Source organism: Meleagris gallopavo, chromosome 8 (genome assembly GCF_000146605.3).
Source record: "Meleagris gallopavo isolate NT-WF06-2002-E0010 breed Aviagen turkey brand Nicholas breeding stock chromosome 8, Turkey_5.1, whole genome shotgun sequence".
Lineage (NCBI taxonomy): Eukaryota > Metazoa > Chordata > Aves > Galliformes > Phasianidae > Meleagris > Meleagris gallopavo.
The window spans coordinates 18,802,766-18,827,515 of NC_015018.2; the positions used below are offsets into that span (position 1 = coordinate 18,802,766).

Below are 24,750 nucleotides of genomic sequence, written 5' to 3' on the forward strand. Positions count from 1 at the left end.
TTAAAATCGTCAAAACAGTGGTGGTCTTTATTTCCATCAGACATGTTAACAATTGGGTTAATATGAATTCATTTCACCATCTGTGAGATATGGAAATTAATGATTATTAAAAAAGTGAATAAACCCCCTTCCAAAAATATACTGGATAATACATGTGTCTGAATTTTACACTGTCCCTCCGATGAGCCCTTTATGTTATATGACATGACATACAGCTCTACAAGACAAAATAATTTATGGACTTCCCCGGCCTCTGATTTGCGAGCCTTCAAGGTTCCCAGGAAAAGCAAGCTTGTCCACCCACCCTATGCAGCTAAGTACATAGATTTCAGAAGGATATCATCTCAACACAAATATCTAGAGAGATTCGCCAATCAAACCAAGGTAGAAAATAACATACTGGAACAAACACTTAAACCTTGGTGTCCTGCAGGGAAAGTAAGCCTTAGCTTAAAAACAGAAAATGCATTAGCAATAATCTTTCTAACTTTAGAAACTGGGCTTTGGATAATGCAGTTAACGCTTGGTTTTGATCACCAGCAACTTAGAAATCACAGACTACAGAAAAGTCTTCAAATAAATTGAAGTAATCTCCTCCCTTTTCCATCTATCACCAAGTACGTACCATATAAATAACTACCGTACTACAGAGCTCTTCAGACAAATCACTTTCAACAGTAACAGGATTTCATTTTAGTGTCAAGTTAGCAGCCTGTTCCTGATAGTGAAAATCAGGACAACTGAAGAATTAACCTTTCACAACACACTTTCTCTCCTAAAGTTTTCTTGCAATCTTGCCAAGAAACTCATACAGTCGCAGAAAGCCTGTATTTTTTTTTTTTTGGCAGGATGAGGGAAAGGTGTTAAATAAAAACGACTCATCTAAAGAGAAAAGGCAACAAATCAATGACTAGTTTTCACAGTAAAATGCATCAGCTTTGTAGTTTCATTTGAAACCAAGAACAAATCATGAAACGTCATGAAAATAAGAAAAAAATCTCCTAGAGTGATTACTAAATGAAGTTAAAATTATCACACTATAATCAGTAAACCCCAGAAGAAAAGCAGATGCCTTGTATCACAGGTCCTACATTAAACAATATACATTTAAAATAATTCCATAAACTCTGTATGTTTGGCAACGTTGCACATTTTCCCCCTAAAAAATACAGTGTACAGAAAAAAAATCTCAGTATTCCCAGTATGAACTCCAAAGTGTAAGCTCAAAACCCAGAAGTTAAAGATCAGCTAAAAGGATTTTAAATTATTTACAAATCCAGCAGTTAGAACTATCATAATGGCTTCATTTCCATCCTCATAGTGGCTTTCACTCTTATCCAGCAGCATCTGCAGTAGTTATCTCTTGAGACAGCTTCATCATTGATCATCTGTCATTTTAAGCAATTCTAAAAGCGCCCCAACAGCTCCAAAATAACCCTTTAAACAAGACAAGAAAAAACAAAACTAATGAAACTCCCAAGTTAGACATACGCACGAACATGTAAAGTCCCCCGTTTTAGTAATGCAATTAAAAAGACCTTTCTTACAAGATGAACCTTGACGTGCCAAGTATTTTCTGCATCTGAACTACAGTATAATATGGTCTTAAGTCCAAGAGAGTGTTTATATATATATATATATATATATATATATATATATATATAAAACAACAGAACAACTATAAAGATGCTATATGAAAGCAGTGCAGTTTCCCTTATAAACACAGCCATCTGAAATCCCCTTAAAAACATCTGCCAAAATTCATTCTAGTTGAGGTTTATATGGAACATGTGCCCACAGAAGGGCACATTTGGTACTAGGGTCAGGAAGCAGACTAAGACGTGCAACATTTGGTGCAACATAAATACCACAAGATTAGTGGTCAACCCAGGAAGTTAATGAGGGTGTTTTCCAACGAACTCATAATGAAATCATGCAGAACTTAGTACTTTCACTTTGAAGCATCATTGTGAAAATCCTCCCCTTCAACTCCATCAAAAAGTCAAAAACAACAAGACCTTTTCCTTACCAACACAAGTTCAACATATATTTCCTTACCTCATGTTCCAAAAACAGAGCTTTCAGCTGTCCCTTGGACCAGTAATCCATAGCATATGCTAGCACTTTCATTGAAATCATATTAATTCTGAGAAAGTTTCCAACAAATACCACTTTGTCAATGTTCTGTAAAATTGAAAAGCAGATCAGCAAAAATTAGATTCAGCTACACTATTTGTCTCATTCAACACGTATTTCTGCCTCTACTATGAAGTTATATGGGTATTTTGGGACATTTAAGTTCTCCAGACAGAGAAGTCTCAAAATAATTCTAGTTATTGACCACTACATATAAAAGTTGCAAGAAAAGAAGTTTTATTCCAAAGAGTGAGAGACTGGTAAAACAGATGGTGATAGTAATACATCCATTTAGACACTGCAGTCCCATCAGCATGACTTGTATGGTTTCCTAAGGATTTACACTGATCAAACTAAGAGCTTCTCAAGCTTCACAAGGCTGCTATTAAACATGGCCAAAAATACTCTGCATCCTCCTACAAGTCAGTTTTGGCTGTACAATTTACTTCTAATAAAGAAAGGATAAACATAACTATTTTCCTGTAAATCAACACCACCAGACCGATTAGAACTTATGTCTGAATTTCATTCTCATAAAAATATTTTTAATGAATATACACATTAAGCTGCTGTTATCAAAAATTCAAGCAAGAAGAACTTAACAAAAAGTATAAGAATTATTAAAAACTTAAAATAAGTCATATTTGTCTACTAGAATAGCAGCGTGCATTAACATGCAAGTTTTCTATCAGCTCTATTTTCCAACTTTAACAATTTTTAACTATGTGAAATCAAGGAATCTCCTATATGCTAGAATTGAAAACAGCTTTAGCATTTTTTAGGACTTAGAAAATGAGCTACTTTATCTCTGAAGAGAGTCTTGCCATCTTACTTTCAAATTATTCACAGCTGAAGTATCTGAAATTGAAAGAAAGAAGCCTTAAACTCATAAAGGCTAGTGATGAAATGCTTGCTTAAGCTAACCAAACTATAGCATCCTGGCAAAAATATGCACTCTTCCACTCTGGGGTTTTGGCTCAACTATTTAACTGTCCTACAGTAGAAAACTGTAGTATGCCTTTGAGTAAAGTACATATTACATATACACATATTGGTCAATTTAATTGAACACTGGAATTTATATCAATGATGCAATAAGAAAATCCATCCTGCACATACTTTTGCAAGAAGGCTTGTAAAGATGTTTACGTGCTCTGCTAGTATAAGAAGTGTAAACCAAGAAGATTGGTTTCCTTTACGTTGATCTGCTGTGCCTAGAACAAACTGTTTCAAATGATGTGTAGCCAAATAGTTTCAGACTACGGAATTTTTCTACTCTCCTGCCAACTTTGTGCAAGTAAACTTTCCTTTGAACTTCTGCAGGCTGAATATTTTATTTATTTCCCAGCCTCATTTTTTCCTGCACACATGCAAGTCATTTTCAACAGAACATTAAGGATGCAATCGCTAAAAAAAAATTATGAAAACCCATGCTTCAGGGCATAAATTGATTTTGTCAAAGTGAGATTCACCATAACCCTAATCTAATACACACAGCATTTCACAAAATAATATCAAATTCAACTGTTTTCTAAGCATACAGCTCTTACTTGGCTATTTCATTCACCAGACCTGTTGCAAGTTAGAGCTGTATCTCACAAAAACAATTTAGGTGTCCGGAGTATTTGCTAGAACAATAGCGTTCTTTGAGGAAAAAGTAACACTACTAGAAAGTAGCTGCCTTGCAACAATATATTTGAAGCCTTTGCAAATAACACAAAGCCATCAAATTAAGTTTTCTTTTGTTAAAAGTCACAGAATAAATTTATTTCTCAAACGTCAGGCAAATTTTACTTTGATGTTGTCTAGGATGCGAAGCATACTTAATATATCAAGTTACTCTCCTCCATAAAATGCTATGGATCACATCTAGTTTTTATATGTCAGTCCACAAAACATAAATGTTAGCAACTTTTCCACCATGACTCAGAAGCATTAGTTTCATTAGTAGCCTATTTCCTCCTCTGAATGTATCGCACATGATTCCCTGCTGCAATTCTCCATGCTTTGATAGCCCTGTACAATGCTGCTTGAACTCCATGCCACAAGGCAACACTGTAAAGAAGCTGAAAGCAAAGAGAAGACTTGAAAGAGAATCATCAGGACTGAAAAACTGCCAAAAATGTACGGAGCCACTTTTCACAATGAAGCAAGGTTATTGCTAACAATTGATATGAGCACACAGACGTCTGCTGTTCAAAATATTTTATAAGTGGCTCTAGAAAAGGATATTAACAACAAACATTTATTGGCATACAAATTTAATCAACAGAATCAAACCAAGAAGTCAATGGTATAGAAATGCTGAAGAGATTTAGCAGCTTGAATCAAAAATGGTAAATGAAATTTGAGATTAAGGAAATGAAATGACAGATGGAAATTGGAGAAAGACTTTGGTACTCAGACAAGTTCTAGATCAGCCACTACCACTCAAGAGAGGCTGTGATTAAGTGAGAAATTATTAATTACCTGCTATTTCTCAAAGCAACAACAATGAAAAAAGCACCCAAGAAGCAATCAGATGGTTTATCAGATGGTCTGGGAGTTTGTTTGGGGTTTTGGATTATTTCTTTTAAAAATTAAAAAAAAAAGCACTTTTTAAATGGAGAACACTGCAGAGCTTAAAACAGTAGTGCGTGAAAAAAAAATTAGACAAATTTCTGGAGATCAGACAGAAACAGTTACCATATAATAATGAAGGATAGAACTTACAGCTCAAAATAAATTCCTACATATTTATAGGAAGCTGGAAAGATACACTCAACAGCCCATTCTTAGTTATCATGTCTAAAGAAAAGAATGCAACAAGTAACTAACAGGAGTCTGAGTTAGAATAGTAAACTGTATTTTCTCTCCGATCCAATATAGTAAATACCACATCTATGGCAAGATTTAATATAAAATACAATTCTAATCCATCACACTATGGAAACAAGCCAAGTAAAACAATCTGTCATGGTATAACAAGGTCTGGAAAAGCATTAATTTAGATTACAAAGGCATTCATATTTATTACAGTTTGAGAACAATTGGGCAGCTCCAAGTATCAATGGATCAAGCAGAGCTTTATAGCCAACTTTTCTGCCCTCTTCTCTACTTCTGAAAATCAAAGTACTTTATGTTTTGCACCAAAGCATACGTGACAAATCCAAAGAGCTAGGACAGAGCATTAAATAGACACCTATTAACCAAGGCCAGCTACATATCTACCATACAGCAATTTGAATTTTTGTATTCTGATAACATTACTCCGGTGTTGCTAAATAGCTTAAGCTCATAGTAAATACACCATCTTACCTCATTCAATGCACACATGCGAGCAATAGAACCAATGTTGTTGGTGATAGTAACCAAAGTAGCTCTGGCCAAGTCCTCTTTACTGATGGAATCTCTCTTTTCTTTACTCATCATATGTCCAAAGCTGTGGGAGAAAAATCATTCCTTTTAACATGAAGTGTTTAGGAGCACTAAAAGCCCCTAGAAACGTATTTATTATTTAATGTTTCACTTGGATTTGATATCCATTATCCTTAGACATAATGAATCATGAAAAGTGATCATATTGAACATACAAAGAAATAAGATGCCTCTTCATTAAGTAACTGCAATTCAATGAAAGCAAACTACATAGAGTATTGCTTGTATCTGTTTAAAAAAAAAAAAAGGGTAAGAAGTAGGTGAGAGATCCAAGGACAAACTACATGATACATTCAGAGTGACAGTTCCACATGGATACAGTGCATAGTTCAGGGACTACGCACTCAGTTCAGCATACACAGTAAATTTCCTATGAACTTCTTGAAAACAGCTTATTTAAAGTGTACCTTGAGGCTACAGCAGACCCTTGAAGGCCAAACCGCTCATAATCTCCTCCGTAAATATCCTTCACCAGTTTATCCACATTGGTGCTGTCTCCTTTCGCAGCCATTTCTAGTGCTTCTTCAAACGTCTCGCAGCCAGTCAGCAAGCAGCAGAGGCCGAGGAATGTTCCTCCTCCCAGGCTAGAAAAGCACATTTCTTTCAGATCAGCAGCTTGAACTAGCTTTCACCACAGTTCTTCAGATTCTTGGTTTCAAAATGCTCTACACAGCTACCAATGGTAATATTGCAGCTCTTGAAGAAATGAAGAAAGAACCCTTTACTGAGCTCCTGCTTAATAGACGTTCATAGTTCTAACTGAACCACTCTTCCTAATATCTAAATAGGAGAAATCACACCAAATAAATGCTTAGTTGACAATATGGTTCAATCCAACTCCGCAGATATTTGTCTGCTATTGGTGGCACTCTAGCTAGTTTTCTTTGAATAAGAATTAGCAATCAGCAGATCACCTGAGTCAATGATAAGAGAATAAATGGCAAACAAAGCTAAGCATCTCTGCTGAAGTAAGTAGCTAAGATGGATCTTGTCCCCCTGGTAGTGGAAGGGAACAGTCTAGTTGGATCCTGTTCAAAGCAAAGCATCAGCCCAGAACATCTGCCTTGGCCTCCATAGAACTCAGAATAAGGAGAATCATATCATTTGAAAACCTTGCACAGGATAAAGTGCAATATTTACAGACTTTAGCAGGGAGTATTCAACTATGTCTAACAGATTATTAACTCATTAAAATCCTACTGTGGACTCTGCAGTCTTTACAGACATGAACTTCAACTTACTAACCTCTACATACTTCCTTACTCTTCCTTAACCTTTGATAAAGTTTACTTATTGGCACAGATCACAGTCATGCTGACTGGAGCCAGTGTAAACAAGAGGACCAGTGAGACACATTTGCACTTCACAGAAATCACAGAAGGTTAGACAGAAACACTGTTCAGTCAGTGCTGTTAGATTATTAGGAAAGTCTTTCAGAACACAGCCAGTGGTGCTCTAATACATTCAATATCTGAACAGTGGGAAGCTGACATCAGCCATGAGACAGTATTGATTTCACCATCTGTAACAAGTCAACAACCCACTGCAGTCATGTTTTCCTTTTGTAATGGAAAGGACTAGAAGTTCATCCACTCATACTGAAAGGGCCATACTTGAAAAACAACCAGAAATGCAAGAAAATCAAAGCCTCTTAAGTTTGCGTTATTTTGTATTATACAGAACATGGCTCACGTCTACGTTTATGGTAAAGATATTCTAGATAATGCAACAGAAGTCACATGTACAGTCATTTGCAGTGAATATGCATATGAAAAACTTTATTAATATGTACCATGTCCTGAAGAACAGAATGCAGCTTCAGAAGGGTCTATAACAAATCCAGAGCTTCTCTGGTTGTTGTTTTTGAAATGGACTTTTTTTTTGTTGTTCAAAGTCCTCATATTACTAATATGAAGCATACCAATGAGGGAAAAAGTGCATGGATCCATGTGTGCTTTTAATACTAGTTGAAAACATGCACATCCAGACTAAAATAGTTCCTACATCTAAGCATTTACTGTGGTCACATCTGTGAGTCAACTTAATCATGTCTCAAGCTGTTTTGTGACCTCAAGAGCAAAATTCTGCACCTACACCATTGAACTCCCAAGCTCTTCAGAGAGACCACATCTTAATCTTCTACTGAACATAGGCCAGAGACCATTTCAATTCAGCTGCATCTCACAAATGGTTCCAGAAAGCACTAGCTGATACCAGCAGAAATCATACTGATGCTCAAGAACACAGAATCAAATTCTAGTCTTCATACATTGCCATTCGTTAACTTACCAGCATCATCCAGAGTCTCCTGCAATCAATAAGGAAGCAAAAAATCCAGCAGTAGGAGGCAATTCTACAAAGTTTTCCTGTACTCTGGATACACATTCTAACTATTAAGCAAGAGGTTTTTGCTCAGCCCAAAAGTTTTTACTTCACCACTGTGGCTAATATGGAGGATCAAAGCATAGGGAGAACATTCGTTTACCAGGACAGCTCTACTTCAGTAACTCACAGCAAGAGATAGGAAGTAGGGAAGAACACCAAGAAGAGATTAAGGCAGCTCTGAAGCTGAGGAGATAAACGATTTCACTCACCCAAACCCTGCTCTGACAAAAACTTGGGTTACTTCCATTACTGAGATTTAAAAGGCATAGGAAGATGAACACGACTTGGAGCTGCATCTACAGCCACTGTCTGCTTCCATCTGTTCAATTACTGAGCAAATAAATAAATATTTACCTGGATCCTGTGACTCTCTTGTAATTGTCCTTAGAATACACAGCTAGGATGCTGACCCCCGAGCCCATGTTAACCAGCAGCATAGGATACGGATTATCAAGGCAGTAAGGCTTCTTCTGGCACTGTTCAGGATCTGTAGGATTTTCAAAATAATAGCACTCTGGTTGGCCATTGAAACCAACAGAATCAACATAAAGCAGGCCCTGGATCAAACAGTCCAATTCATCCAGTTTGTGGAGTTGCAGATCAGCAATCTGGAGCAGAACAAGAAATTAATAAATATTTCTTAGTATAATTCTACACTGAGAAGAAGAGAAAGCTCTGATGAAGCATTTTGATCGCTTTAATAAAAAGCATAACGCTTATTTAAGCAGTGCAAAGGTCTAAGCATGAAATCAAAAGGAAATGGTATCGACCTGACAACAGGTTCCTCTCATAACAACGTGCGATGCAGCACTGCCCTTCAGTTTCTTTACCTTCAAAGTATTCCATGCTTCGCAAGCTGTCCAGGAAATATTTCCCTCTCATTTACTGTCTGTGGCAGTAAACATCTTCCCCTTTATCCCCATCCCAAGAAAGATGCCCTTCTGAAGCTTCAGGACAGCATCTGACACTGGTGGACAAAAACGCCATCCTCAGGATGCAAAGTGCTTTAATCCATCATCCAACTACATTTTCCCAGCAATTTAATGCAGTGTTTGATAGAAGGAGTGAGGTTAGGAAATTGCAGTTCGACAAGAAGATAATTCAAGCTTTACAAAGTACACATTCTTATAATAATATGAATTAGGTATGCAGTGGATTATGCACATAAAATGTTATTTTAAAGCATTTCACCAGTGATATGAAAATTGTTTCTTTAAATTTCAATCAGTATTTTAAAACACCTCACGTGTTTTAAAAAAATACAGTTTTTCACCAAATGTTAAGAATGCTATCTAAAAAGCAAACAAAAACAACCTCAAGCACATGGCCCCAGCATAACATTCATAAAAATTTATCAGATTTAATGCTATCAGAGGATAGAAAAAAATTCTAAGAGCTTAAAACAGAGATTCTTTCAGATCCCACAGGTCACCCAGGACTGTGCTTCAGCGGACAGTCCCACATGTCACAGCACTCTGTTTACCAGAATTAGAAATTAGACTCATTTCTAGAAATAGGATACGGTGACAATCTGTAGGAAGTTTCCTTTCTAGATGACACTGAGTTCAGAATAGAAAAATTGCTCATCCAAATCCTGAGGTCATTTGCATCTTCACATCTGCACAACGCATCTCATCTGCTCCACTTTAGCACAAAAAGCAACCGGGCACTGGCAGCAAGAAGGAGCTGTACAGCTTGGAGCTGCTTCTCAAATATTTGCATATTACAAGACTTTATTTGTTTGTTTTAACAGCTAATGGTTTATGAGGCTACTTCCCTCCTATTTCTAATTCTGGAAGCCATATTAAGTCACTATAAAGAGAAGTTATTTCTGTGGAACAGGCACAGCCAATAGGTTACATTCTTTTGAGCTATTTAAAATCTCTCCCCTTAAGTTTTCTCACTCATGCACAGCTCTAACTTGTCTGGACTGAAAGCTGTTCTACTGTTGAGGTCTGTCCTCTTTTTGTGTGTGCCAATACTCAAAACCATAGAAGAGAAATAATACAAGACAAAAACTAGCAAAAAAAACCCAAGCAGATTAAAAGACCTCAGTGTAAATCCAGTTATTCATAGGACAACAGACACAGGTGGGGGTCATCTCTTGTGCATCAGCATTTCCTCTGCTACATTTGAAATATCTCTCTATGGCTTTCTTTGTTACCATGGGCTACACAAATTTCAATTGCAGAAGTGCAGTATAAAAGACTTGAACCATTTACCAGACAAATGAAAGGAGTAAGTACAAATTTAGGGGTGGAAATTAAAGGAGCATTGCAAAAATAGCCCAAAGATTTTTGTAAACATCTTGGATTTCAGCTAATTCTTGCAATTAGAAGAAAAACCTTCAACTAAGAGACCTGTGGTAAAAGGGATTAACACAGTAAATGATTCACACACTTCTTCCACAATGTTATATACAGTCCATGAAGTCATGACTAGTTAGAGGCTGTATTTGTTTTATTAAAACCCACAAGCATTGCAAACAAAATCTTGTTCCCAACAGCTACACTGGACACGGTAGTTCTCTGGTTGAAGTGCTTCAAAAGCCCCACTTCCCTCATTTACTCTACTAAATGTATGAATTAGATGCAGCATGACAAAATCTCTGATCTAACAGAGATGCATTACACACAAAGATGCTGTAAAACAGAAGCCCACAACATGAAGAGTCATTAGCAGATTTATGGCCCTTTCTGCCTAAAGCTCTGCCTGCCCTGCAGGCCATACAACCACAGCCACAAGTGTTACACTTTCACAACTACGTAAGCTTGAGCACTTGCACAATACCAGCAAGCAATACAAACCTAAAAGAAAAACACTTCTGGCATCAGAGCAGAAACAGACAAAATGCTTGTTTCTATCAACTCGCTGCTCAGCCCACAACAGAGCAAGAGAAGCTAATCAGAAGTTCCTTTAAAGCATAAGTTTTATTAGGTCCAATCTTCCATGTACAAAAGACATTAAAATTCACTCTGCTTTTCATGGTTCTGTGCTACATATAATAGCTGATATACTGTAAGGAGAAAAACCATATGCTGCTTTTTTTAAAATGCATAATTTGCTAGAAAACAAACCACTCCTCCTGCACAGTTACAGAATCTGTTTCTCATTTCTGGAAGGCTGGAGCCTGGCATCAGCATTCCACATGTATGCCTGCCCTCAGAGACCCACAGGCTCTTCACCCATCCCAACTCTGAGGCTCTGGGCAGAACAACAAACCATCAGTTTTTTTTATCCCTCAGTACCAATCAGGACACAGTTGCAAGAAACACAGTAACCCAGGCTCATAAAAGGAGCCTTGCTGGAGCGAGGGCCACAATCCCTTCCCAGTTCCTTTCACTGTGTATAAAACTGCTTTTTCTCCATTCATTCTTTGCTCGCAATGACCGAAGCGGCTCAACTGCATCACAAAACAGATGTCCCTGTAAACATCATAATTAATGGATGAGCAGTCTTATGTTTTTTTTTCCTGCTGCCATCACCTGACCTCACCCCGCTCTCTTCATCCATATCTTTCAGCTATACAAACTGCTTCCCTTGTGGGAGCTGAAGTTTATGTGCAGAAATGCAGAAGAAAAATAGAAGCTCTGTGAGTAAGCCAATTTTAATTGGATATTTTTCCTACAAATTCTTACAAAGATATATTTGTAGATATTTTCCAGTCCTTCACATCCGTTGGTATGAAGGCAGACAGCATACTGTTCTCCTTAACCTGCTCAGCACTCCTGCAATTGTATTCAGCATGCATCTCCTCTAGAAGAGTTTTATGTCAAAATGCTGTGAAAGGAAAACCAGCAAAACAGAGCAGTATGCTGGGTCCTGGGAAGGGAAAACTTAATATAGGAAAACCATACGCACATTTTACAACTGAGCTATTTTTCTGCCTTATGGTTAGACCATAGAAATTCCTCTTTCAGACTGTTTTCAAATACTGGGGGAAAGAAGGGAACAGAACGCAGTGGACCTCAAAGAATTCCTCAGGACCTCCAAAAGCAGGTGATTGCTTCCAACTGACAGTTTGAGCCTCAGCAACAAACTCCTAAAACAGAGCTTATTTCAAGGATGTGCGAAAGGTTCCTTGTTACCATGCAGAGATCAATCCTAAGGAAAATGAATGCCCACCTCTAGTTTTAAACACCTGAGGAGCACTGGAAAACAACACTGCCTGCTCAAGGCTTTTTTATAATATGCTCAGGATCGAGCCAGCTTTAGCTCTACTCATATATCAGACAGTATGATTGCAACTCAAACCTAGTAAGATCAACACCGTGGTGATCACAGCAGGACAGCTGACAAAGCCTTCCTGACAGGAAAAAACCACCATGTCAACCTGTTGCTCCTTTCAAGTGTGGAATCACAGGAGTGGAAGACTTGGTTCATGTTTGTTTGTATGAGCATGTAAATATTTCAACCTCAGGCAAGGAGAACGCCAAACATCCCAGCTCATCTTCAGATGAGCTGAAGGCAGCCATGACCTACATGCAGACGGGAAAAGCTTCATAGATCAACATCAGTATGCGTAATCAGTATGCATATATCCCCTCAGCTTGTGAAAGGCTTCATCTCGTTGAAAATTCAAATTCTGAGCTCTGGAATTTCAAAAATTAGGTGCAATTTTGAGTTCATCTGGTCTAGGACTTCAAGTGAGAAATAGGAAAATACTTCTGAAAGAAACTGTTAGAACTGCAAGAACTTGCAAGGTTTTAATTATCAGCTACAACAGCCTTGCTCACTGCATCACCTTGGCTTTTATACTCGTTCCAGGCTTTGCTCCCATTTATTTTTTTTAATTATATATAATAGTTCAGTCTATCTTTGCTTTTCACTTCCCTCCCATTACCGCTTGTCCACTTTATAGATATGTACTTTGCTTTATGCTTTGATTGCTCTGACCTCAAACAAAACCCTTGCCCCCAAACCTGCTCCATTTTGAGCTCTGATGCAATACTCCTCCCAGCTCCTTCCACACCCCGAGGCTGGAAAACATCCACTCAGAATCAAGAAAGACAAAGACTAACGCAACTAAAAGGTCAGCGTAACATCCACTGAGGCAGAAAAGAATGCAGGACACTGCATCCCTTTCGGCAGTAAAGCACCAGCTTGGCATGCTCCACAGCAGACTCTTTGTCCAGGTGGCTGAAAAGATGCATTCCCTCTCTTGACAGAGAGAAGATGCACACTGTCACTCCCCGCTGCCCTCTGAAGTTTCCTAGATTCCTGCAGAGGCACTAACGGAATGTATCGTGGCTACTTCACCCACTCTCTGGATGACTCTTAACTCCAGCCCAGTTTCCACACTACAGTCCATCACCTATAACCCCCAGCAGAGGTTTCCAACCTCCTCAAAGAAGTGAGATGCAGCATGATTCTTACTAGCTTTATGCAAACCTAAAGTTACACAGCTCACACATCATACAAAACAGGGCAATGAGTTTATTTATAAAGATGAATACTGGAGGGCAGTTTGCAAAGACAACTGAGCAAGGCTCTTGTCAGTGGTGCCCGACATCAGGACAGGAGGCAATGGGCACAAAGTACAGCACAAGAAATTGCATCTGAACATCAGTAAACACTTCTGTGCTGTGTGCGTTGCCCACAGACATTGAGTAGTCTCCCTCCTTACAGATCTTCAAAAGGCACCAGGACTTGGTCCTGTGCACCGTGCTCTGGGTGTCACTGCTTGAGCAAGGCATGGACCAGATGAGCCCTGAGGTCCTATCAACTTCAACCACCCTGTGAAATATTGTCTACTAAATCATCCATAGACACTGCTTATGACACAAATGCAAAAGAAGGAAAAAGTCCTTTTTCTCACAAGTTATTTTTCTTACAGATTATAAGGAAGGTCAAAATCTAAATTTGTGCTGGTAACAGACATCCTCTCCCACCTTCCAACTTGCTTTACTAAGTGACTGGCTTTTGGCTTAGGTCCTGCTTCCACTGAAGCCAGCAGTGAAATTTCAGCGGAGCCAAGTCAGGCTTCCCAGTTATCAGGCAACAGGAATTTTGCAATAGGGCAGGCTTAGAGAGAGATCTGAAGAGTTCTTTCTTCCTTCACCCCCCAGGCATCCTTGATCTGACTTGCTTTACAAATCTAAGTGATAGCCTAAGAGTTTATTTCTCATAACGGCACGTGAAATGTGAATGGCTGTGAAAGTAACATGACTGCTATCACAGAAGAAGTAAAGAGCATAAGAGCTTTATATTACAGGTACATGGGGGAGTAAGTCCACGTCCTTTCCATATCTAAAGAGGCAATGTGGCTTAAACATTTATCTTCCCTATGAGGAAAGGCTAAGTGAACTGGGTCTGTTTAGCCTTGAGAAAAGACGACTGAGAGGGGACCTGATAAAGGTGTGAGGAGCAGAGCGGCGAGGCCAGACTCTTTTCAGCAGGGTGTGGAGACACAACAAGGGGAAATGGCCAGAAACTGCAGCATAGGAAGTTCCGTGCAAATGTGCGCAAGGACTTCTTTATGGTGAGAGTGACGGAGCACTGGAACGGACTGCCCAGGGAGGTTGTGGAGTCTCCTTCTCTGGAGATATTCAAGACCCACCTGGACACCTACTTGTGTGACCTGGGGTAGGGAACCTGCTTTGGCAGGGGGGTTGGACTCGATGATCTCTGGAGGTCCTTTCCAACCTCTATAATTCTGTGATTCTGTATTTCATTGAAGATGGGAAGTGACAATAAATGGTTGGAGAATGGAGGGAGAATGATCAGAATAAGCTGACATTCATTTATGGCTTAATTATACTGTTATCTAAAAGTAACAAAGAGCCATAAAGACCAAACAAAGGGAAGGAAAAAAAGAAACAAAGAATCCCTCACATATACACAAGAAAAAAATAAGCTGGGAACAGTAAGTAAGTTTAGGTTGGACATTAGGAAACACTTCTTTACAGAAAGGGTGGTTAAACATTGGAATAGGCTTCCCAGGGAGGTGGTTGAGTCCCTGGATGTGATTAAGAGCTGTTTGGATGTGGTGCTCGGAGATATGATTTAGCAGAGGGTTGTTAGAGTAGGGTACTACGGTTAGGCTGCAGTTGGACTTGATGACCCTTGAAGTCCCTTCCAACCTGAGTAATTCTATGATTCTATGATTTTTCATCCTAAATCTACACAATCCTGAAAGCATTGCAAACATTTAGAAGTACTATGAAAGACAAATAACTTAAAGGCACGTGCATAGGGAAAAGGAGAACAAAACTACATTATCTCTCCAGCCATTTCATGAGTTTCTTTGCACTTCACCAGATTTCTTCATGAAATTAACTTCTAGAACCATACTTCAATTTTCCACATTGCTTCTAACAGAAACAGTAAGATCTAAAGCCTCCTCCCTATAAGGTGCTATATAATATTGAGTTCTGCAGCAGCAGGATATTAGGCTTGGCACTTGTTCTCCACTTCTGTAGGTGTATTAAAGTGACCAAATATTCGGATCAAGCATTTTAATACTTTGAGTACACTTCTGCTGACTAAGCTGACATCGGACAACAGCTTCAGAACACACTGAGACAGCCAGCTGCTGTTAAAATAGCTAATGTGGCATGGCAATTTAAATGCTCATACCCAGGACACTTCGCCCTTCTAGAGATACTAAACAAGCAAACCCTCATGTAACCGACAGTATTTTGCTTCTGTAATACTCTGGATATCAGAGCTTGAGTCAAGAAATGTTTGTTTTAAAAGACAGTGTGGACTGAGGAACTGCAAGAAAAGGTATCCAAAGCACTCACCTCAAGTGTAAGTGCACTCCACTGATTGCACAGTGCTGTAAAATATTCCAGACAGCTTTTATTACAGTGTTTTTCTTAAATTATCTGCACGTAAGTGCTGTAGCACACAACATAGGATTTATGTCCATAAGTAATTAGCTATGAGACCACATTTTTGTACAACAGCTAGCCACAACTTAAACTAAAACTTCTAGCACTGCATCCAGCTGAACTGGGCAAGACAGGTCCCTCACTGAAAATTGCCTAATTTCAGCAGATAAGGTCAAAGCTATGCAGAGAGATGTCTTGCTGCAACGGTAACCAAGTAACTTCCAATTCAGTTCCACAGCTAAGGGAACAAGCTATGCACATTTTCTTATTAAAGAGGCTACTCTAGCTAGTATTCCATGACATGAAAAAGAAATTTGGGAATATTGAGCACTTAAAAGGAATGACCAGCCTCTTCAGAAAGTCACAAAATGATCTCCGATTGTTACTAGATAACGTGATCTAAATCATCCCTGAGCATATGCAACTGGAAGTAAGGCCACATGACAAGTGCTAAGATTCACCTCAGCCCATGATGCCTGACATTATCTACACAATGCAAGAAAGACAAAATCTGTCCCTTCTGACAACTCAATCATCAGTAGAGCCTAACACGTGACTTGCAACCAGCCTACAAGACGAAAAACCTGGTACTAGCAGTGGACAGCTACAGCAATTCAGGAACTTGACAGACACCCATTAAACTGGCTTCTTTCACATCAAACGTCACTTACTGAAAATCACTGCACAACAGAGTTGGAGTTCTTGTTCATCTCTTGCAGAACTCTCTTCCCTTGAGGAATTGGAGGCTCTTAGTCACCTGATAGGTGAGGGGTATTAAAGAAAAACCTGCTTGTATTGCAGAATGCTTGGAATTAAAAGTAAGCACAAAGTCAAAGTCTGTAATTCAAAAGCAGTTGTTAAATGGACAAGACAGCTTTCTATACAGAAGCAGTTGCAGATAAGCAGCTGCTGTAACCTGTCACCCCCAGCAGCTACCCCTCACCATCAACATCAGGTTGGAAGCAAGCAACAGAAGTGTCAGAACTGTCTAAGTAAATAACTCGCATTAATCTTTGCAAGAACACTCTGGTATAGGATAACTAGCACGACAGGCAACTGCCTCCCCAATGACTTCCTCAGTGAAGTCTCAAAGCTATCGTAATACACCCTCAGTTGATTACAAGGCATCTGATCACCACAGCAATACTTTTCTGTTTACTTAAGACACACAACACAGTAATAATTCAGGTAGGGTACACACCAGCCTCCACATCCTCTCTTGCCCCCTCCACGTTCTCAGGAATTCCAGTAATTAGCAAATATGCATTGATACTGTTAATATTAAAGAATTCCGATGAGCAAAATGTGTTTTCTCTGCAAGTTTTCATTGAGAAAAAGAATTCCATGATTGGTTTTATTATTATTTTTTTCTTCCCACCCAGTTGCTTCCCATTGAACCGACACAAACTGTTCACTTACCATTCTAAAGTCCTCCTCAAATTTGTAAGCTCCACCTCCTGTGGCACAGAGTGTAGTATGCAAACTGGAGAAGTTCTTTTCACTACCCATCTGTATGAACCTGTGCATGGCACAGCTGGGAAAGCGGATGAAGTGCAGGTTTCCTTTGCGTCCACACATGGTCAAATTTTTCAGTTCTAGGTGGACATCACGAATGCCAGTTTTACCATAGGCTGTATTGGAGGTCAGGTATTTCCTAATGCTTTTCAGGTTTTCCACCTCCTCTTGTTCCTCTTCTGCAGTAATGTCCTTAGGTTCAAAGTAGACCAGTTTAACCAACGTTCCACCGATATCCATTCCAAACCATGGAAACGCTAAGGATGAGGGTGTGGGAAAGAAAGAGAAAGCCACCATAAGTACATAAGTTAGCCACAGCACATAAAATATTTGTTGAATGACAGTTCAGTGAAAGTTACAGTATCAGTATCTGTACCTGAAAGCCTGTGGTCACTTATGTGTCCAATTCACATGTTCTACGTCCTAAGATAAGACTCCATAAAGCCTCAGTTAACAAAAAAAAATAAAGACAGTCCCAAAAAATCCTTCTCTAAAAAAGCAGGTTCTAGCAATATAAAATACTTTTCCCAGGAAAACACTTCAGTCAGCACCTCCTGATAGTGCTGCACATCTACAGCACATCTACAGCATTTCACCCAGTCTGACTCTCAGCTCCAGTTCTTACAGTAAACTGGGGGGGACACAACCAAAGGAGAGAGCAACATTTCTTGAGCCACATTCCTACTGCTTAACACCTACAATTCTCCCTCTGATACCACAGAATCACTGAATACCAATCGGAATTCCCACAATTGCAGCGCTCTAACTCTCCTGTTCTGGTGGGAGTCTCTCCAACCCACCAGAACTAGTACTTCTGTTACAATTCTTGCACATACTGGCAGAAAGAGAATGAGCTATTTTACATTCAGTGTTTAAAACCCATTGACAGTCATCTTTTCTGCTGGTGTGTGCAATAGATTATCAGACAGTTACACAAGAAATGCTATTATTTGATCCTCAGCACGCACATGCCACAACCTGAATCAGGTTGGTTTGCCTGCTCTGCTTATAAATACACAAGTTTTAAATAGTTTTAAATAGCCAGGTAACTTCATGAAGCAACGAGAAGTGAGAAGCTTGCACAGGTACTGCAGAAAGCAACAGCTAGCAGTAGTTAGGCAAATTTCAATCAAGTACTCAAAAACAGCAGGCATGCAATCACCTCCCTGCTTGCACCAAGAAGCAGGCTGACATGGTAGAAATGCAATCTTCTCAAGCAGGGCATCCCAAATTAGTGCTGAGGTGAACTGCAAACCATGGCCGCCACAAGCATTATCGTTTTTTTTCTGCTGGTGAACCCAGCTATAAACAACTTGGGAAAGGATTTGAGCAAGCATATCAGATACTGATCACAGTTCTTCCTCAGGTGATCACAGAGCAGCATTAAGTTACTAAATTTCAGGCTGAAAGAAGCTTAGAGTCTTATTTCCCACCACAAAGAGCTCAGCCAATGCCTCATTCCTGGCTAGCTCACTGAGCAGCTCATAAGTCTCAGGATATTCTATGATTCTAAATTTCACAATTGCTATTACAAAAAGAAGAAAAAAAATGAAAAACCTTTCAGTGCCAGATGTTTAAAACAGCTGCTTTGTTCCATTACTGTATACCAAATGATGGAATCATCAATTTCTCCCTCTTTCCATAAGTACAGAGAGAACATAAAGAAAGAAGCTCCCATGAAGTCACTTGCTTACTGTTCGCTATCCCTAAGAGCACCAACTGTTATCTATTGTAAAGCCTATTTAATTTCATTTTCCACTCCCAGAAAGCTGCAAGATGCCAAGACACTGATAAGAAGTCCAACTTGAGGTTTGGTAGGTGGGGTCCCTGAACTACAAACAACTCAAGTGTTTTAAAACAGACTTCATTTTGATGAGGCAAAGTATTTCACCATGCACTAACCTGTAACTCAATCACTTTTAGAATTATAAGAGAAATATTTAAGTAAAAATAGTCCAGTCATACCGTACTGCATTATAACGCAGTGGAGCTCAGGACATCAATCCCATTAGAGATTTGCACAAATCTTTGCTTAAGCTGCTGAGAACTTTAATTACTTGTCACACTGGAACAGTAAGTATCTTGCACATAGGATGCATCTTAACTATACAAGTAAAAAGTTTAATATTCAAGTGCAGCATGACTGGACTGTGCCATACAGATCCAAACTAACGCTAACTAGAAGCAACACTCCAGTATTCTACCTCGTGGACATAAATTCTGCTACAATCCATCTACATCAACAGCTGCTATGAAGCTATTGTGAAGATTTAATCTTTGAGAGGGTACAAGCATTCCTTGCTCTTACCAAATACAAATCTCGCAATAAAGGTGCGAGCACTAATAACTTAGAGTTACCCATAAATGACTGCTAAGACATTTACATCTTTGCTTTTTGAGAAGCAATAGTTAAATCATTAACAAATAAGTACCGTTAAAAAAAAAAAACTATCACCAAGTTATTTCAAGCCAGTATAGTTCTTGACATAGGTACATGATGCTCATTTAGAAAAGAAGTGGAAATACAAGGACTTTTTTTCCAATTTATTCTCTGTGGATCTAAAGTCCTTTCATTTTGTTGTGAGCTGAATGGTAAGCTGCAGAGAAAAAGGACTTTGCTCCTAAAACAGCAGCAGTTTTCTTCAGCACAAGTAAACAAAGAGCACAAGATCAGACAACAACTGTTACTTCAGTCACACCAGGTAACAGCTTAGAATCCTTCACACAACTGCTACCACTGGCAACCTGGCTCCAACTCCCCTGCACTAAAGGAGACATATTTTGACTCATTAACCAATTAGGAAATATATCAAGTGTCCAAGTTGCTTATAAGCTCTGGTGATATTCACATAACTTCTTCATAACTGGAATCACAGTAGAAACATTCATGTATCCAAGTGATTATTTTAACTCTTGATTCATTGTAGCTTTTGTAAGCATCAATATACCTCCAAACAAAACACACCACTCAAGCACCATTAGGTTTCCCCAGCACCTTCAGACAGGTCTCCCTGTGTACCTGCACACTCACTGCAGCTAATCTCCACCTTCTCAAAGACAGCCTGCAACATGCACAATTGCCCAATGTAATCTATGACTATGGAGAAAATAAAACTGCCTTACTGTAACTTTGTACTGCAGCAAGCCATAAAAAGTGGTGACACTAAAATGTAGACCTATATCTCATATAACTGATACAGAAAGCATCCAGATGAACCACGTGCTCTTAAAAGCCTACCGTAAATTAAAGGCTTTGCTTATCTTCTTGTGAAAATGTGTTCTCTTTATGTTAATAAACAGCACCAACTACTTATTAGCTTGTTACTGACAGATAAAATCTCTTATTAGTCTAAAACCTAGCTGCAGCAGCATGTGACAATGCAAACTGAAGGTATCGCCAGCATTGCATAATGAGGTAATCTGATGCACACTAACAGCTGTGCTATCTAGGGGAAAGGTCCACCCATGAGAAATTCCACGACACACTTCACCTAGTTTTTTAGCAAACTTTGAACAGCATGAACCCATAAAGCTTTTCCTATAAGGCATACTACATCCAGAACTGAAGACATTTCATTTTTCAAAACTCTACAGTTGACATACTATTTAAGGCAGAGAAAAGGGCAAGGAGCATCAAATCCTAACCTGCTCCTCATGGACAACTCCTCAGGGGAAGTAAAGAGAACTCCGGTGTCACTCAGCAACAGTGCTCTGTTAAATGGGTTAACAAAGGGCAACCTCCTTCACACATTTAAACAACCACAACACAAAGTTAGCTCAGTCTTTTTACTCTTCAAATCTTACAGTGAGATTATGCCCGATTCCTTCTTTCTATCAATATATTTGTGACCAATTTCCAGCAATTCCTTCTTCTGCTAAAGCTGTCTCAGCTTATACACCTCCCTTGCAAGACTGGCATAACACCTCTGCAGCCCTCACTTGGCAAACCTGGCCAGCCTCACTCAGCCTTTCACTAACGAGGACTTTCCTTCCCTTTTCCCATGCTTGTCTTATTTATTTTTTTTAATGTCTCTCAAGCACAGGTACAGTATCTCAACATTTTATCAGTAATTTGAATGGCAGTATCAGCACTCTTTGCTATCTCCACCATGAATATCTCAGATAAAAGACCTTAAGTTCAGCTGTCTTTTTTTTTTCCCCCCTCCTTGACACATGTGATGAAATCCTATGATTTCATTTCCATCTCATTTCCATAGCTTGACACATTGGCAAGCTAAGAACTTTCCTGCTTTAACTGGGCTTGAAGAGTGGAGAGAAAGCCAAAGCTAAAAATAGAGGGGGGGGAACAAAAAACAAAACAAGAGTCGTGTATCAGATGGGCTAACATTCTCGCTGCTGCTTTCCACTTAAGACACTTGATAATGATTTATACATATTTCAGTTATTCCTTCCCATTATACAGTTACTTTGAGTGATTTAAACCTGGCTTAAAATTGAAGTGTTTGTTTTCTTTTGAATGGAAATAGAATATACATCTTTAAAGATGAATTTTAGCTGCTTAGCACAGGAATTTTCTTCAAACATTGCAGATCTACAGCTAAATAAATCCCCCAAACATTAAGTGAAACCTTCCAGACCATTTTCAGCAGTCTTGCAGAACACCTGCCTGCTCAGCAGCAAGGGAAAGAAAAACCTTCATAACAGAAGGCAGAGCTGTTTGCCAGGCAGGTGTGACCATCCACACATATGTACTCTTTATTACCACAAACTGATTTCTGAAGATAGCAGTGAGAGACTGGGTCACTATCTGATCAGCACAGCTTCATGGAAAACCAGCCTACCAAATGCCAACCTCGCAAAGCTATAAGAAACAACTATCTGCTGAAGAGAACTTCCACACCAGCAACCAGCCTGACAGCACCCAGCCCAATGGCACTGACAAGATCTGTATATATTTCCCATTCCTGCTGGCAAAGCACAACCTTGGCAGTACAGCTGGTATGCAGTTGGATCTCACAGTAACACAGGCCACACCAACCAGCTCAAGTGTTTCCCATCAGCCCCATTCTTCAGGCAACCCTAGCATCCATCTACATGAAAACCAGCTGGAGACCAACATTAAGCAGCATTGCACGAAGTCATTCTTAAGATTAAAAACCTGTGGGATATCGCACACTCCAGATCAAGTTTCAGTTGCCGATACCACATACTTATTCACTGTGCTGACCAAAACCATCTCACTTCTGTACTCTCCATTAAAATCTAGACCATAATAGTAGCACTCCACATTTAACATCACCACTAGGTCTTACACAAAAAAATCTGGGCTTAAATAACACTGCACAGTTATGCTGCACCCAAGCATCGCAGATGTAACAAAGGAAATATTGGCCAAAAACATTATTTGCTGAGAAGCAACAACTAAGTGTTTAGAAATTAACCACAGCAGCTACAACATGCATTAGCTGTAAACAGTCATGACGCCTCTGAGCACGCATTCTCTGACCTCTACCTATTGCCTACTGACTTGAGGCTAGATACTAGATACTGATCTGAAGAGCGACCCCAAAGTTTCACCCTCATTTAAGAAAAGCAATCCAATTAAGGCATCCAGCTGCTTCTTTCCTATGCCTGTCATAGTTCAGAAGGACAATGAAGCAGAGCCCTGGCTCCCCCGAGCACAGGCTGAGCAGACAAGAACACAGGCTCCAAAAGAAACCTTCCCTTCTCTGAGGGGAAAAGGGCCTGAGAATATAGAAGACTGTCTCACTTTAGCAGAAAGTAAAAGCACTCAACATGTAATCTGTGAGGATTTAAAGGTACTGTTGCTACAGAAAGATAACTTCATGTGTTGGAATATTGGGAAATGCCAATTATCTTCCTCCCCACGCAAAGCAAACCCCACAGTCAATACTCAGGGCTTACACATCATGTGGCAACCGCACTGCATTTTGCAATGTGTCCCCAAGCACAGAACAAACATCAGCAGAGGCTGGGATTAAATACAAAAACCAGAAAAACAGGACTGTATAATGTGTTCTAGAGATGGAAGCACCTAAAACTTCACAGCACCAGAACTGGAGTCAGATTTAATTAACTTTTTCAATCTAGAACAATGCACTGTCACGCTTTCCTGCAAGACTAATATTGAATGGCAAATTTACTCCTGCACATAAATGAAAAACCACAAGATCAAAGAAATACTCCACACCACAGCTTTTAAGAGTTCTGATCTCACCTGCTGCTCCCATCCCCGCCTTCTCCAGAACGCCCACAACGGAGAGCTCAGCTGTTGCACATTTCAGGCAATACAACCACTGCCACCTGGGTCGCACCCTGGGAAGCTTTTTTCTTTTCCCCCTCAACATATGAAAGAAACCAAGTTCCTTGTTCAATATGGCTTGAGTAACTACATGAAAACGTACAAGCCTTTGCTTTGAAATACTAAAAGCTACTCTAAAGTTTGAAATGCAAGTTCTATATCCTCTTACTTGCATCAAATAAACATACAGCTTAATCCAAGAGCTGCAGCTTTTCTTCTTGAATGAAAATTTGAAGCTACACAAAGACTCCACAAAAACAGTTCACACCAGAGAATGATGTGGTCACCAACACATTACATTTGGTAGGAGCTCACACCCACATTAATTTTCCCTAGGTAGTGCAAGAACTATGCGATTCTGATACGGAAGGAATGTGCTGAGGCGAGGGGCATGCAGAGCTTAGTAAAAACATCTGACAAGCAGAAGGCACTGATGAAGAAGTGGTCTTGGGAAAGCTGCATCCCTCCAAGGCTGTTTCTGACTATTTTATTCTTCTCAGAGAGAAGCATGTATACATTTATTTCAGTATTAAGGGAAGAAAAAAAAAAAACCCCACAACAAAAAACAACACTGAGTAGTGGAACACATAGCACTTCATACTGAACAGAGATATCCCCAGGTTTGGTAGCAGGCAGCTGGAAGCCTGCCTCTATCCCTCATTACCCTTACAGAACATGCTGATCTCAGAAAAAGAATGCAAACGTGCATTGGCTCTACTTGAAGGAACGGCAAAGTGAGTGTGCCCAGAGCCAGGGTGCCCCCCAGCTGTGCTGCACTGCTGTGGGTGGCTGCCCAGGCACTGCACAGCAGCTCTATACCTGCATACATGTTAGCCACAACCAAGCAAATGAAGCACGCTGCTTCCTAATTGCCAAGCCTAACACAACCAAGCACATCAGAAACGTATATGTCACAGCCTTAAATCACGAGGCAGAACAGTCAATCCACGGACGCCTCCCAGACAAATGAGAAGCCAGAGACAAGTCTCATAAACAGCACATCACCAAATCACAGTTTCTGCTTGTACGTTTCTCCAGCCCGACGAAGCAGCGCGGAGCTCCCAGCGCCGCTCTCCCCTCCACCCGCGGCTCAGCGCTGCCGTTACTTACAGCGCTGTTTGTGTGCTATGAGCTTCATGGGCGCGTCCGGGAGGCTGCTCAGCCGGCGGGACCCTACTG

The 24,750-nt window shown here is 39.7% G+C and overlaps 1 protein-coding gene across 4 annotated transcripts in view; it reads right to left on the minus strand.

Moving 5' to 3' along the window:
* The window catches only part of PANK1 (pantothenate kinase 1), a 44,787-nt gene continuing 20,037 nt past the window's right edge, over positions 1-24,750 (minus strand). For 3 of the 4 annotated variants that reach the window (XM_031554443.1, XM_010714507.2, XM_010714505.3), the window contains 6 exons: positions 17,193-17,545; positions 8,293-8,546; positions 5,961-6,137; positions 5,434-5,557; positions 2,059-2,184; positions 1-1,437 (listed from right to left, as the gene is read on the minus strand). In XM_031554443.1, coding sequence (XP_031410303.1) covers positions 1,378-1,437; positions 2,059-2,184; positions 5,434-5,557; positions 5,961-6,137; positions 8,293-8,546; positions 17,193-17,528 — 1,077 coding nt within the window. In that variant the 5' untranslated portion in view covers positions 17,529-17,545 and the 3' untranslated portion in view covers positions 1-1,377. Of the gene's footprint in view, positions 1,438-2,058; positions 2,185-5,433; positions 5,558-5,960; positions 6,138-8,292; positions 8,547-17,192; positions 17,546-24,681; positions 24,745-24,750 lie in introns of those variants that run through there. The other variant, XM_003208030.3, reaches the window with a different exon arrangement.